The 15,892-nt window shown below is 37.0% G+C and overlaps 1 protein-coding gene across 1 annotated transcript in view; it reads left to right on the top strand.

Moving 5' to 3' along the window:
- Positions 1–15,892, top strand: part of STARD9 (StAR related lipid transfer domain containing 9) — a 106,808-nt gene that overhangs the window by 59,971 nt on the left and 30,945 nt on the right. Inside the window, 8 exon segments of the mRNA XM_059819917.1 lie at positions 431–508; positions 1,345–1,419; positions 2,126–2,305; positions 6,106–6,157; positions 7,087–7,224; positions 8,131–8,213; positions 9,249–9,352; positions 11,520–11,567. Of these exon segments, the coding sequence (XP_059675900.1) occupies positions 431–508; positions 1,345–1,419; positions 2,126–2,305; positions 6,106–6,157; positions 7,087–7,224; positions 8,131–8,213; positions 9,249–9,352; positions 11,520–11,567 (758 nt within the window).

Below are 15,892 nucleotides of genomic sequence, written 5' to 3'. Positions count from 1 at the left end.
TTTGTGTATCGGCTGCAAGGGCTTTTAATACCATGGTTGGTAATGTTCTGACTTAGTCTCCTCTAGCCTGATTTTCTCTTCTGCACGACAGAAATAACAGCATTTTTCTGACCTGATGGGACTATTTTGAAGGTAAATCCATAAAAGTAGTGATGTATCCAGCTATTGTCATGATGGGAACAAATACTACAGTAGGTCTGTGTTCAGAAAAGAGATGGAACAAAGTTTATGGGAAAAGAGAACCTATCAAAGATGGGAACCACCTGCCCCTAGGCAGTACATCCCAGGGGCCTGGCAGAGTGGAGCAAGGAGTACTGCTGCGACTGTGCCTGTTCTCCTCTCCTTGGGTCTTGGAACAGCTATGCATTGCTTTCTTAGCTAGAATTTTTTAAAGAATGATTTTTCCAACATCTGTGTCTCAATGTTTCAGGATGCAAATGTAAAACTGATCAGAGAACTGCGAGAAGAAATTGATAGGTTGAAAACTATGCTGATGAGCTTTGAACTGGTACGTAGGAACACTTCCCAACTGGAGCTCTAATAGTGCTTTAGGTAGCTCCAGTAGCTTACTTTCATCTTACCTGTTTATCTTTCCATGTTCATTGTAACTGGAGGGAAATTAAACTGTTCTCTGAGTGATTTCATGATGATTATAAAGCTAACTGCATTTATGTAATTTCTTCTTTTTCTGGCATTATCTTGATAATCCTGAAGTGTAAGCAGCAGTTGTGTAATGATTAGGAAGGATTTCCTTGCCTGTCTTTCATGGAGTCAGGTGGCTTTGTTGTCCAGAAATACCGTGAAATAGAAGTATTTTATTTGTAGGGATATGGAAGCACCAAGACAGTACAAAATATTAATCAAGGATGTAATTTCCCTGCCAGACTTGTTATAATCCTCTTTACCCAGAAAGTAAACTAGTAGACCTCAACAGTATTTTGGAGTTTTCACCCTGCCTGCACACTCTGTCCCCCAAAAGAAGTTGTGAACATCTGTGAGCCCTCACAGTAGAGCTGACTCTCTTTGTGGTTTTATCCTTTGGAATAATAATAGTATCTTGGTTTTCCATGCCATGGAGAGCATGTTTTGCTGGGAGAGACTGGAACTACAATCCAGGATTTATTTACACAGAAGTATCTCTGTTAATGCTCTTTCACCAGTTCTTCACAAACTTGCATGCAATAGCTAGAGAGGTGTAGGCTAGATGCTAGAAGGCAGCATCAAAGGTCCGTGTATTTTGTCTTTCCTTCTCCTGAGTTCATCTCCTTGAAATCCTGGAGAGTGAAAGAACAGTTGTGAATAAGGAAACTAACATGTAGATCTTGGTGGCTGTTGTTTGTACAGAGGAATTCTAGTCCTTCTTGGAGTGATGACAGGGATGGAAATCTGACCGAGCTGGTTCTTCAGAATGAGATGAAGGTGTGTATGATCTATTTGATGCTGTAACTCTCTCCTGTTTCACTGGGCCAGGGGGGATAGCATTGCCATAGTGAAACCACAGTGAAAACGTTTTTGCCCTAATCCTTTTCTGTTTGCTCTGAATATGCAGGAAACTGCTATCCTTAATGCATGTTGGGGGCTCTCTACCAATTTGTGATGAAAGTCTCATGTCCTTAATGGGATACTGTCCATTGCATATCACTATGTTTGCACAATCTACTTCTTGTTTGAAAGTTGTCTCAATATATCACAGTAATTAATTATACAGAGCCTCTTCTAAGATTAAACTCCTCCAATTTATTTGAAGGAAATTATTGTGCAGTCACCAAGTTACTAGGAAGATTTGATCACTGGTGACCTGGAAAGGTTTTGGAGATCTTAATTTTAAGTTTTGCTTAAACACAGGCAAAATAACTGGTTAGCATGATCATACATCTTTCTGACATCTTGGGAATGAGTCTTCAATAGATTAAACCTGCTTCACTAGGTGGTAGTACAGTATTTACCTGATTTTTTTTGTTGCCACAGAAATGCACTGCAATTAGAAATACACCTGCATTGCAACTGGTGAAAGAATTTTGCATCTAGTCACTGGAAAAAAATGCTGTTCTTTCTGAAGAAATTTATGTATGAGAAAAATTAACCCACTTAATAAGTGAAACAGTTTCCTCTCCTATTCTTTAAGATTGAGCAATTGACCAAAGACTGGACAAGTAAGTGGACAGACAGGAAAGCCATCATGGAAGAATACAGTGTGGACATCAACAAAGAAAAAGCTGGAGTAACAATAGATTCTAGTTTACCTCATCTAATGGCCATGGATGATGATATCCTCAGCACAGGAGTCGTGCTGTATCATCTCAGGGTGAGATATTGTCACTTGTCTTATTTTTCTCTTGACTTTGAAATCACTTGTTTTCTTTGGAAACAGAGAGTGGTTAAGGTGGCACTACAACAACAGCTATCAAAAAGTAAAGGCCACAGCCCAGAAGACACAGATTAACAGGGGAAAAAAAGGAGAAAAGGATACATGAAAATGTAGGAGGAGAAGAATTTGTATATGGAATAATAAGTTGACCTCTTACAAATACATGTGCAAACTATTTGATAATGTATCATAAACAAAGCAAAATACTCAAATTAGGCATTAGTAGTTTGTCCACAAAGCATGAGGACAGCTGTGTGTGAGGACGTGCATAAATGTAAAGGATGGTGCTTAAAGTATACCAGCCATACTGGTCCAGATTTTAATAGGTACTTGTATACTTGAGACTGGAATACTTGTATATGTGTAGATCAAAGATAAAAGTAAGCTTTAACAAGCACAAGCTCACTTTGGTAATGACTTCTATATATTTTTAACCCTACCAGGCCTGCCAAGTAGATTCCAAGTGTGTAGCTTGAATGGTAGTTACTTGTGGTCCCACTCGCATGACTATTTTCCAGGATCAGGTAGAAATCTTGGCCTCAGAGATGTTATTTTGCTGTGTAGCTGCTCATTTAAGGCAAGGTTTTCACCAAGAAACTTTCATAACATTGTATGTGTGTTACTCCACTTTGCAGCTTATGATGTGCATGGCTAGGTCAAATAGTTTTAGGGGATTGTTTTGGTTTTTTTAATAAGTCAGTGCTAAGGAATGATGGGTGGGCACCTCTATAGAGGTGCATTCATTAGCAAAAAATATGTTAAATATGGTTGAAAATCATGTATCTGTCTACTAATAAAATATCTTAATCCAAATCTAGGTTTTGTGCTACTTGATATAGTTTAGGGACACAGAATTTTTTTTTCCTGTTAAAAAGCTGCAACAAATGCTTGAAACAGATATCACGCTGTTCTTTATCATGTTGAAAGCAAAACCTTACTAATTTTTCTCATGCCAGCACAAAGAAATTGTACCAGGTAATAATTAGGGACCAAGTAATAATGTCCAGTGCTGATCAACATGCAACTTGAACTACTCAATCTTACATTAACATTAAATATTTATTAAAAGTGATTGCTACTACTTAAATGTTTTTCCATTATGTGCCGTTTTGGAAACAGCAAATATTTTCACATACTAATTTTGAAAATACCTAAAGCAATTTAAAAATACTCATTTTAGTGGAGAAACCTTGTTTGAAGGGTCACCTTCTGAAGTCATTAGTGTCTCTCTGTCGCACTAACATCTTTGTCCCCTCTTTCTTTGCTCCTAGATGCTGCCTTTTCTTTTCTTTGTGCTTTGCATCTTTTAGACTCTGGGGTCTATTACCTTCATCTGAACAGCAAGAAGGTAAAACAGCGGCTCCTTACATATTAGGGCTTTGACATATAACAGAACTTTACATTGCACTTCTAGAGAGAGGTCATGGCAGCAGTTTTCAGATCATGTAGAATAAACATTGTGTTACTCCTTTAGTCTCCTGAAATTCCATAGTATTAACTGCACTAATCAATGCTGTGCCAATGCTTAAAGAACCTTTCTTAGTTCTGTTCTTTTTTCTGGCTTTCATTAACAAAAATATATGTTTTCTCTATAATTTAACGGACCTTTTTGCATAGCTTAAAAATAGGGGATTTGCTTATATTGTTTTAGAAAAAGAGGTACTTTACAAACTTTTTTGAAAGTTGGAGTACTCTCAAAACTGAAGGGGGGAAGCAATCTCAGTCTTTACAGTTCTATAATGCGCCTTGGGAATTTTACTCTTAGTCGGGAAATGGGTAACAATGTAAAAGCACTTCAACAGATATGAAGATGTACCTCGATATGTTAAGGTGAAGTTGTGTGATCATTTAATCTGAATCATCTATCTTTCCCTTTTTCAGGTAGAATACTCAATATTAAATTAGGAAAGAGTATAAATATTTAAATTATTAGCTCAGTAATAGCATTTGAAAAAACAAAATCAACATGGGCCTAGGTTATGGCTATTTTTGTTTTCTTAAGTTGTGTTAGTTTGCTTGTATTGTATCTGTATCCTTGCTGTCAGCTGCAATTTTGAGTTGCACTTAAACTCACCCAGAATCACTCCACTAACTGGGACACTGTTGTGAATTTCATGAGCCAATACTGCTGTAATATACTTTTCTGAATTAAATTGCATTACCAGAGAGTTATTTCAGCATATTGGAAAAAAGTTTCTTTTGGAATTACAATAACTATTTATTTGTTTAGTCAAGAAGATAATTGATAAGGAGGTCTTTTAGGAGTTGGTTTACTTCTCTTTGTATAAAATACATATTGCTAACTCACTTGATTGTGTGAAGTGAGTCAAAGGCCATATGGATCATAAGTTTTCTACAGGTTGTGGCCAAACCAGGTGGATAGTTTGTGGTTGAGTCCACTGAACGTTAAGCTGGCATGTAACTTGATAATTACTCCAAAGCATGGGCACTGGGCACAATCCAGCTTCCAGCCTCTCCAGTGAGAGACTCTCAGCAGGGCTTGTAGCAAAGGGCTCTGTTAGTTGGTTCAGATAGCTGAGCTCTGTGAGGAACTGAATGATAATCATTCCCTTCCCCTCCAATGCACAAAACCACTGTGACTTACCCATAATTACCCATAACTGCATCATCTTACAGTAACGCACAACCTCCCTTTTCCCAGTCTTCAGGCTTCTGATTACTAGTTCTTGCTTCATCTTTAAATCAAGGTCATAATAAGCTTGGAGCAGAAAGCATATTCAATTTATTCTAATTAGAATACAAAAATCAAGTAGTTTAATGACCATAATTAGTTTTAATATGACTGAAAGAGTTGCCACTGAAGTCATTTTACAGCACATTCACTAATCAGTTTACAATAATCAAGGATAGCGTCTCTTCAGAGCTGGGAAATGATCTTGCTTTTTTTACCTAAGGAATAAAATAGAACCAGTAATGGAACATACTAGACAGCTAAATTCATCGCTTTTTCTGGTAGTTTTTTCTCATAGTATTGATTAAATGACTCTGTTTTATTCATATTTGCACTGTACCATAAGAATACTGTCTCCCTTCCATCACTGGCCCGTAATATGCTTTGAGTCCGCTTGTTCTGGAGATTTTTGTTCCTAGGCAGTTCTTTTCTTTGAAGTTATTGAATCCTCAAGTTTGGGAACTTGCCCATGTACCATAATCACCAAGAAGACTTTTTATAAATATCATTTAAGTTTTGGGAAGAAAGTTCTCCTTTAGTAGTTAGTTTGAAGAATTCATGATCTATGACAAAATTCCCGTACAAAATAGGAATTCTGTTACTTTTATATTTGAAAAGCCTAGTTAACTGAATAATCATTTTGCAGCTTCTTTCTTCGTGCATGGATATTTATAAAAAGAATTATCTCATTTCTGCAAACAACAAGTCTCACTGTAAAAGTTCAAAGCATCAGAATGTGTGTTCATATTCAAAATACTTGTCTCGAGCACGGTCCAAAAGTCATCCACTGGGGGTTATTTCATCTACTGGAGTCGTAACAGGAGAAGCTGACATAGCTGCAGGATAAGAAGTAATTGCATCACTGTGGGGGATGGCAGGCTGAAGTATTACGAAGTAGTACATAGAGTTTGCTCTAAACAATTCAGTCATTCAGAAGTGATTTATTTCAGGTATTTGCTAAGATGCTGTACCAAAGCTTTTTTAATTATTAGATATAATCCACTTTCAGTAACCAACTTTTAAATTAGTTCTTTTCTTGTTTTAGGAAGGAACAACCAAAATTGGAAGAAGTGATTCAGACCAAGATCAAGACATTGGTAAGAGAATCATATTACAAATTATTTTATTATATTGTCAGGTCAAACCCAGAGGTTTAAATTTGTCATGTGTAATAGCTAGGTAATGTTTCTGTTTGTCAGCTTTCTTTATAGAAGAAGGTAAGTAGAAGAGAATAATTGTTTAAGTTGGCTAAAATGTTTCAGTTATTTTTTGTTTTTGTTTAAGAGGTCAAAAAGTCATGGTCTTGACCGAATCGAGATCTTTTCAGAATCTTCTTCCCACTTGCGAAATGCTACACTAGAGTTTAAAAATATCTTTGTCCAACATCCAAATCTTTATATGTTCTACTTTAAACTAGTGGCAGAAGTGATCAGGAAACATTGAAAATGCTTTTCAACTCTACTTGGGCAGAGTATTTTAGATATAAAATCCAAATTATTCAGAATATTTTTTATTTCATTTCATCTCGGCTCTTAATTCTAACAGTCAAGCTCAAGAGCTACAAATTATGATAGAGAGTTGAAACGTTTTACTGAAATTGGAAACTTTGTGGAATCTCAGCTTTGGTTAGTTCTGCTAAGTTTGGTTGAGTTTGATTATTTTCTGCCAGCAGGTTAGTAAAATATAAACAATAAATGCCATCATAGCAATAAGGAAAATTCAGCACAACAGAAGAATTTGCACATCAGCTCACAAATCAGAAAGTAGTGTATAGTTTTCCAGAACCAGGAATACTTTAAAAGAGCAATCTCACTATTTTCAATAAAGTGAGTTTTTTCTGTGATTGGGTACTTGGCTAACAATCAAAGACGACAATTTAATCTCCTTGTTCTGCACATGACATAGTTCTCTGAGGTATGAAGTATGCAGTCGTAGTGTCAAACAGTGCGTGGTACTTCATTCTGAGGAAAATAGTGCAAACCCAACCCCTTCAACAGGTGAGATAAACCAAATCTATACATTGTAGTTTTGCAGGGACGGTGGATTGAAAGGGATCATTGTCTGATAGACAACAACTGCGGGATTGTGACACTGCGACCAGTTCAGGGTGCACACTGCACTGTGAATGGATGTGAAGTCACTGGATCATGTCGTCTGTCACAAGGTAAGGCTTGCTTTTTCTGTGAATGCTGCATTATAATCTACTTACCTCTGGAGTTTAGAGATGAGGATTTATGGAACTCATGCAGATCTAAGAAATACATCTCTGTCTCCTACTGCTGCCTAGCACTACAAGGTTTGATCCATGGCTAGACCTTCCAGACTGGGACAAATAAATTAAGTGCCCCACAGAAAGTAAAATGAAGACATAGGTGACAATATTAAGACCCTTTTTGGCAGCAGTACTCTGTAGCATTCTGAAAAGGGAAGACCTGTAGTCAGAGGCACTGTTGTGGAAAGTGGTGGAGAGTGGGTCTAAGCCAGCTGACCACTGGCAGGGTTTTTTTGGCAGTTATGTAATATGGTTGAAATGACCCTCAATTTTTTCAGTGTGTTTAGGTGGAGGGTACTAGCCACCGAGTCGTAGGCTACGGTGAATGAGCTCAGATGAAATGGATCATGCTTCCATATTTTCAGGTTGTTTAAAACAAAAAAACCAATCCCGTTTCCGGGAACTTGCAGTGAACTGAATTCTTAAAAAGACAGTATAAAAACAAGTTTCTGGTAGTGGGTTGGTTATGTTTTTGATATGAAGTAATGCTGGTGTTTAATATGAACAGGGAGTCTACTGTTATGTTGAGTTTGCAGAGATCTCCAAGATTAGTTTTCTTGGATGCTGTCGTTACAGAATGATAACTCTGCTGTTCCATAGTGGCAAATTTTAAAAATAGTTCTGTGCTCTGTGATGGTCAGAAAGCTGTTGGTCAGAATATTTTTTTAACATATTATTCTGTAGTAGTTTGTATATGCTGTAGTCTGTATACTGGAGTTAAGAAACTGCTAACATTCTAGGGACCAGCTGTTTGATTAATTATGTCTCGCTAGATTTCTAATTAATTTTTGTTCACAGGGGCCCTTGTTGTCCTTGGCAAGTCTCATAAGTTCAGATTCAATCACCCAGCAGAAGCTGCTATCTTAAGACAAAGAAGATCAGTAAGTTCTAAAACTGTATTTTTCTCTGCTAATTCTTCATTGATTTTCCTAATTATTTTTCCTCTTAAAAGCAAGCCTGATAGAGATAATATTTCTTCTCATCATCGTATTCGCTTGCTTCATTTCCTCTATCTAATGGTCTGTAATGACACTAAACCTTTTGTGGGAGGACACTAGCGCTTCTTTCAGATGTGCTTAGCAAAAGATGATGCAGATCCCTTGAATAATTTAGTGTTTCCTATTTCTAGTCACGAATACAGTAGGATTGAAACAGAAGGGCAAAATGCCGCAGTGGAAAGACCAGTTAAGAATCTTTCCACATTTGATAATTTTCTGAATTATCTTCTTTCTCTGTCATTTCACCGTCCTGAATGAGGTATACTAGAAGAAATGGAAAATGTATGGGATTAAGTGCTTGAGGATTGTTGACTCTGAAAGCACTTAATTGTTACATGCATCAGAAAGAGATAAAATATTTCTTGGTATGTTAATCTCAGGAACTAACTACTGAAAGATATTATTTGGTCAGCTAGTTCAATAAAGTTTCAAAAAAATTGGATAATTCTTAAAATGACTGGCATATATAACTAAAAAACCTAATTTAAAGAATGTAGATTTTCTGGTTTAGGACATAACCATATTACCAACTGATATTGGCAAGAATCTACCTTTTAAAATGGATTTTCATACAGTAAAGTTTTATACTTTCCGTTCTACTGTCCTTTTGTACTCAATTCTATAGTTGAGATAAGGGGCTTAACTTCCATTTGTTTTCATTCTTAATTTGTTGATTAATGAAACATACAGTACATTAAAACAGAGCTACAAGAAGAGGTGTACTCAGTAACAAATACTTAGCTATTTTGCAAATTATCAAAGACTAAGCAGAAGTTAAATGAGATTATAAACTCACGTGGGAGGTATTATGCAGCATTGCACACAGTAGTTAGTAATGGCGGTATTAATGATAACTTGGAAGTTCCTGGGTGGCTGTGATATTTTTTTCTTCCTGTTCTCATGTTGTGTGTTTTGTAGATTAATGAAACCCCACCCATTCTGAGCTGTGGAGCTTTGGACTGGCTCAACTTGGATGGAAGTTGCACCTATTCTCCTCACTATATCCTTTCTTCTCTTGACAAGTAAGTTTAAAACAAACAAACAATTTTTCATGTGGGATGATGTCTGAAACCAGGACTTGGTTCAGACAAAACTAAGTTGTATATAGAATAGGTCCCATCATGTTTTTAAGCGATCAAATAAAAGTGTCCGAGAAAATGCATTGGCCAGCTGACTAATATACAGTGTTATGATATCCAAGCAATAAACCTGAAAAATTATTTATTGATGCACAATCAAGAAAATGCCTCAGATGAGACTGTCAGACAGCCTTAATTCAGTTCACTTGCACATCCGCGTTATAGCTGTTTTGATTTACGAATTTTTACAATATTCTTACTTCAGTGCACAGAATGGACTTTTCTAGATGTGATTTAGCCAAGGTGATTATTACCAATTCAGTTCCTCTGCTAATTTGTTGTGGAAATCAGGAGGTTGGTTTGTTTGTAAATTCCTTCATTGAGCCCTTCATCTCAGAAAGCCATTGTGGTTCTCTCCTTTTTTAAAACTGAGCAGTAAATAAGGCATAGACTGTTTCTGAAATGTTGAAGAGCTGCTCATACTCACAGTGTCTAGTGTATGCTTTTCATGGCAGAGCCTTTCTGAAAGGGAAAGGATTGGTGTGATGAAGACAGTGATTAATATGTATCAGGAAAATGAATTAAGATATCTCCTGTGTTTCAGTTCATAACATTGAAAACAGAGTATCACAGAATTAAATGTAATTGGGTTCTTTCTCTTTTTTAATTCCTCTCAGCCTGGCACATTCAATTGACCTGTTAAAGGCAAGAAACAGCCATCTTCTCCTTTACATCTGTTGATAGTTGTGCTTCTTGCTAGAGTGTTTCTGGTGTGGTAACATACTGGGAATCTTTTATCTCTTTCTAGAGGAAGTATCTCATCTTGTTTTTATGGGCATAAAATGTTATCTCTGTTTTGAACATCTCTTCATACTTCTAGTCAAGTGGCTTGCTTTCCACCTTGGATAGTGTGTTTCTATGTGCTCTCTTTAATGTATCTAATCTCTGCATTTGCTTTTCATTTGCTGCAGTGATACCTTTCTATACAAAATGGTATTTAATTTTGTTTCTTTACTGAGGTACACTTTACACATCACTGCTGTTATTTTCTTTGTAAAAATTATAAAGAATTTAAAAATAAGGGTTTGTCTAATGACCTTCAAAAATAGATACCAAGTTGCTCTTTACATGGATATAAACATCAGAGGTGGAGCTTTGTCGCAGAAATTTGTTGATGGTCCTAGAAAAACCTGCAGAAAACCCGAAACATTATGAACGGTTTAGCACAGAATTGCACTTGGTTTTCTCCTTTTTAACCTGACAAAACTGAAGAACGTTTCTGATTGATTTTTTTCAGACCACGTTTAGATAGCAGATTTGTGTTGATCAATTTTTTAATCACTTGGACAGGACTATGGATATTACATTGCTTAACATTACCCTCATCACCTAGAGTGTTTCAAATGGTTACTTCAGTGAAAATGAAAAGCATTATGATACTGCATTCGCTTGATTTTTATGAATGCCCATCTCTTACAGAAATAAGCTATAAACTATGTCTAGTATTAGTTGTCTTTCACTTTACATAATCCAGTGGTCTTTTTTTCCTCTTGAATAGCTTTTTGGCAAAGGTAAACTGAATTGATCCACTCAGCCTTCCTTTACAGTAACCAATAAGCCTGTGTTTCTGTCCAGTAGTTTTGCTCATGGAGGGGGGTTATGATTGAGGCATCTAGCCTAAGATCTATAATATGAGAATAAAACGAGATACATGTGGTCTCCCAAATGTCCAGCTTTCGTGAAGAAAAGTCAATGTCAAGTACTAAAAGGTGTGTCTGAGGTACTTTGCAAACAGTAGTACAGGACTAAGTGGACTACAGGGAGTGCTTATTTGCTCATCAGTAAAAGTCCACCTAGTGCAGGGTCTTGTCTAAGTCAGAAAGAGATGCTTAGAGGAAAACATAAGAATAGGGCAAGCTATGTGTGTGTGTATCTCTCTCCCCCCTCTCACCTCATAGTTCTTGATGCTGTCCCAGCTGCTAGCAATCTTCATCTTTGAGTATTTCTCTACTGAAAATTACAGTAACATCTCTGTGTATAATAGGCTTCAGTGAAGTGTTCTTGCCTTCTTTTTGAACACCTTTATGATTTCCTATTTTTATTTTTACAGTCAAAAATGTAGAAACTGTAAAGAAAACAAATGTTCTCCCGAACTAAGGTAAGAATGTTAATGTGTTTAAATCATGCTGAATTTTTTGGCCCCTCTAGCTTTGTCTTTCTCCTGTGCTACACTGATTTCCTCCAGAAGAGTTGCAAACTAGGCTTCAAGCTTTAATTTTATTTTATCATATTGAAACAAGAATCTGTACATGCAGCTGAGTTATAGGCAAGTCTCTGCAACTATGTTCTTTCTTCATACTTGATCTTGTGCAAATGGTTTGCACCTTTGTTGCATGTGTAACCTGTATTTTAAAGCCATGATTAGAGTGGGGTTTACGCTGAAGCTGCCACCTATTTACAATATATAAGAACCCTGAAATATATTAAATTTTATGTCAGTAGTAGGTACTGTGAATACTCATTATTATATTGACAATTCCTTGGACGAATTGGGTTCTCTTTCGGTGAGAAGAAAATGGCTTTATGGAGGAGTCCAAAAAAGAAGTCCTAGCATAGAACAAGGTTCATTCCTGCAAAGCAGCACAGCAGCTGCACACAAAAATAATTCGGAAATTGTTGGGCTTCTACGGGTTTAAGTACTCTTTAATCAGAAACTGATGGTACTTTGCTTTTTCTGGATTTTTTATTTCAGAACATATGAACAGATATATTATGGTAATGATTATTTACAGTCTTATCTCCCATGCTGTCAGTATAATGACATTTTTCTCATCTTCTTTTCATGGGTTGAATTACATTTCAACCTCTAATTGTATGTTAAAATATTTTGAGAAATGAGAGAGAAAACTAATTTCTACCTTCGCACCCAAGTAAAGCATGAGACTTTCCTTGAAAAGGGGTGTGATTCATTGTACTCTTACTTGATTGCTTGCTCATACACCCCACTCAGAAGAGCCCCAGCACTTCAAACTTCTGATGTTTGTTGTCAGCCAGCAAACACACAAAAGGCTTGTGACTGGCATCAGTCATCATACGACAGCATCACCACAAATAAGTAAATAATTAAGTTCTTGCTCCTGTCATTGCCTTAATACCATACTGTGTATAAATATAAACCCTGATTTTGTTCTCTTCCCAGTTTGAAAAAAAAACAGGAGTTGTTCCATTAAAGTCCAGTGGTATTGCAGTACACTTAATTAATTTTAGCTTCTTGGAACATGTTTAAGCTCTCTTTCCTTGAAAATACCAACATAGTTAAACCAAAAGAAGAAAAATTATCATCTTATAAGAATGTGTGAAATTCTACTGAACTGGAAAGGAAACAGTACCTGTAGATGTGGCATCTGATGCTGGAGAACACAACATAATTATTATTCTAATGTGGTATACTTAACATGTCCAACTAATGTGTAAAAATAATACTCTGAGTTCTTACTAATAGCTTTCATTTGAGAATTTCCAAGTGCTCTACAAATACAAGTTAAAGAAATCTTTTGCATCTCTTAAAAGATCCCTCAAATATTTAATTTCACAGAGAAATGCACTGTGTCAATTACAGCAACTCCACAACTTACAGCAGAATCGTGTATGGTGGGTTAACAGGGGAACTGATTCTATATATACCTGAAGTCTTAAAGGGAAAACCTGTAACAGATTGTAGTTCTAGCTGAACTGGAATTTAGCAAGGCAACGGTGACCTTTACTGGAGTGTGTGGCTGTGTCTTGTGCCTGTGACTCCTTGCCAAAGAGAGGTCTGGTTTAGAAGTGTGTTTAAATAAGTCTTTATAATTTAAATAAGCCTTAAATAAGGCCTTGCCTTACTGTTGTTTTGGGAGCTTAGGCAAAGAAAAAAAAGACGTTTTGCACGGAAAGGCTAAAAAAAAAACCCAACAAAAAAAAATGCACAGGTGTGATTTTTTTCACAGTAAATGAGCTAGTCAGAAATCCAAATGATACTTCACCTGATGGTAACTTCCATGAAGGCGATTAGTCTGTGTGTACGTTTCCAAAGGTCCCTTATTTCTAAAGGTTTCTGACTCTGCTGGCCATTTTGACTGATTTTTGGTTCCCACCTCCTGCCCATCACCCTGCAACTTTTGCTTTGAATTGTGTGAGTGGCATTGCTTCAGCAGGCTGAAGGAGGTGATAGTACGAGGTCCTCGTATCTCCATCACTCTTCCCTTTGCTTTAGGGAGGAGGAGAACGAGCCGTTTGAGCCTCTGTGCTAGGCAGAAGCAGATGTATGATCCCATGCAGCTGCGTGGTGCCTGCTGCTGCGTGATGCTCTGAGGCCCTGCGGGAAGGGCCCTGGATTGGACGCGGGTGGAGGGGGAGGATGGAGCGGGGGTGGATGTCTATAAGTGGATAGGCTTGTAACCCTGACTTGTATTGCTCTCAGTGCTGGGATTTGCAAGGGTGCAAAAGGCCTTGCCAACATCTTTTCTTCTGCTTTATTATTAACTCTTCTTCCCCTGGAAAAAATCATTTGTAAAAGAAAAATGGGACATGAACACTAGGCAGACAGAAGGATAGGAATGCTAACTGGACTGTTGTTTTCTTTGGGAAAATTGGCAAATTTCAGCTTTTAGCAACAGTGGTTATTTTCACTTGAGTTTCTCTATTTGAGCCTTAAGATTTTGTTGCAGAGCTATTGCTGCCATAGTTACTGAAAACTGCATTATGCTGTAGCAGCCGCCAGCCTCTGCATCAGCAGTAGAAGTGTTTGGGGAAGAGGGGAGGAGAATTGCACAATAGGATCCCAGAGAGCTGACGTGACGACAAAACAGGCTGGAAAAAATGTGGATTTACAGATGGTTCATTTAGCGTGCGTCATGCAAACTTTGTGGAGAGGAAAATGAGATGGAAAAACAATCCGGCAGCATTGGTATAATATGAAAATTTTCTCAGTAATTTGTGATTGTCTTTAATTTAAGGTTTGTAGTCTTTCTGTTGTTGTAATTTTACTTGCTGTTTTTAAAGGTTTACTTGGAGGAGGGGTAACTGTTGACACTTCTTGCTGCATTTGGTACACCTAGAAATCTGCATGCTTTTATGAAATTCTATACAGGGTTCCCTTTTTTTATATGCTGTATGCCAGAGTATGCCAGTCCTGTGAAACCAAGATTTTATGTATGTTTTAATACTTACAGAAATGAAGCTGTTTGTCTTATGTTTGTCCTGAGGTTATGTTATTTCCTGCCAGAACTATACCGAGTGTAGATTGCTTATGTGTGAAGGCAGAAATACAAGTAATAGCAGAAATTGGTCTGTGCTTGATTCCTGTATCTCATAGTATTCCTGTATTTCAAGCCTAAATTTAACAGTACATCTGATTTAAGAGGTTTTAGATGAAAGAAATGAGTGATCTCATCTACCTATTACAGAATATGGCTAAATTCTGATGTTAACTGGATTGATATTTGTGTTTAGTTTAATCATTCAAACATCTATTAGACAGACTGATTGTTCTTTAAATTGTCCATTAGGGGATTTAGCTGTGAAGTTTGTGTGAATCTGTAATTTTTGTTCTGGGCCATTGTAACCTCATTTTTTAGTTTAGTTTGTCATGTTATTTCTACAAACCAGCAGGAGTGTGTTGACGTGACATAGCATGTTCAAAGATAGAAAGAGAGCATTCTTACTTCACGTTCTTGGTTTCAGCAGTTTGCCAAACCAGCCAGTCATTTTGCTCTCACGGTCAGTAGTCTCACAGCCAGAGAAAAAACATCTTCTGGCATACCTGTATTATGTAAGTGGCTCTGCATGAATTTTCATTACCTTTTTGTTCTGCCTGAGAAAACCATCTTTTAAGAAGCAACTTCATAAAAAGGTGTTTAATGTTCAATCTCTGTATTCAGACCTCTCTTTGCTGCCCTGCCTGGTTTTTGTTTTATACTATTAAAAATTAGAAGATGAAGCAAAGAGGCACTGAAATAGCAGCAGAACTGCAATTTGTATATATACCTTCAGCAACAGTATTTTATTACAGAAACTTTAACCTCAGAGAGAGAGAATTGTACCAATTAGCTACATCAGCAGAACAAAAGCAGTAATAATACTGTAATGGTTGCTGTGCCATGTTTGTTTTTCCAAGGTTTAAAGTGAAGTATGGGTATACCTCTGTACTCTTCCTTTTTTGGGGTGTAGTCGTAGTATGGAGCTGTGATTAATAACATCAGTTTGGCATGCATTGTGTTCTGCTCTGTGTGCAAACACATATGCCTGTTGGAAAGGATCTTACAGTTTCATGTTAGTTCAGCAAAAAGCCATTACCACACACACAAGGGAATACGCTGAGAATAGCAAACAACACACTTCCATGTGCGTTGTTTGCATTGCTTTTTCTCTGATACTTTATAATATGTGGGGTGGTGGTGTTCAGCGTTGTTGGAAAGTATGGGAAGAGCTTGTGACCCTCTCCCA

The sequence above is a fragment of the Gavia stellata genome, chromosome 7, assembly GCF_030936135.1.
Source record: "Gavia stellata isolate bGavSte3 chromosome 7, bGavSte3.hap2, whole genome shotgun sequence".
Classification (NCBI taxonomy): Eukaryota; Metazoa; Chordata; class Aves; order Gaviiformes; family Gaviidae; genus Gavia; species Gavia stellata.
This window is presented reverse-complemented; position numbering and strand designations above follow the sequence as displayed.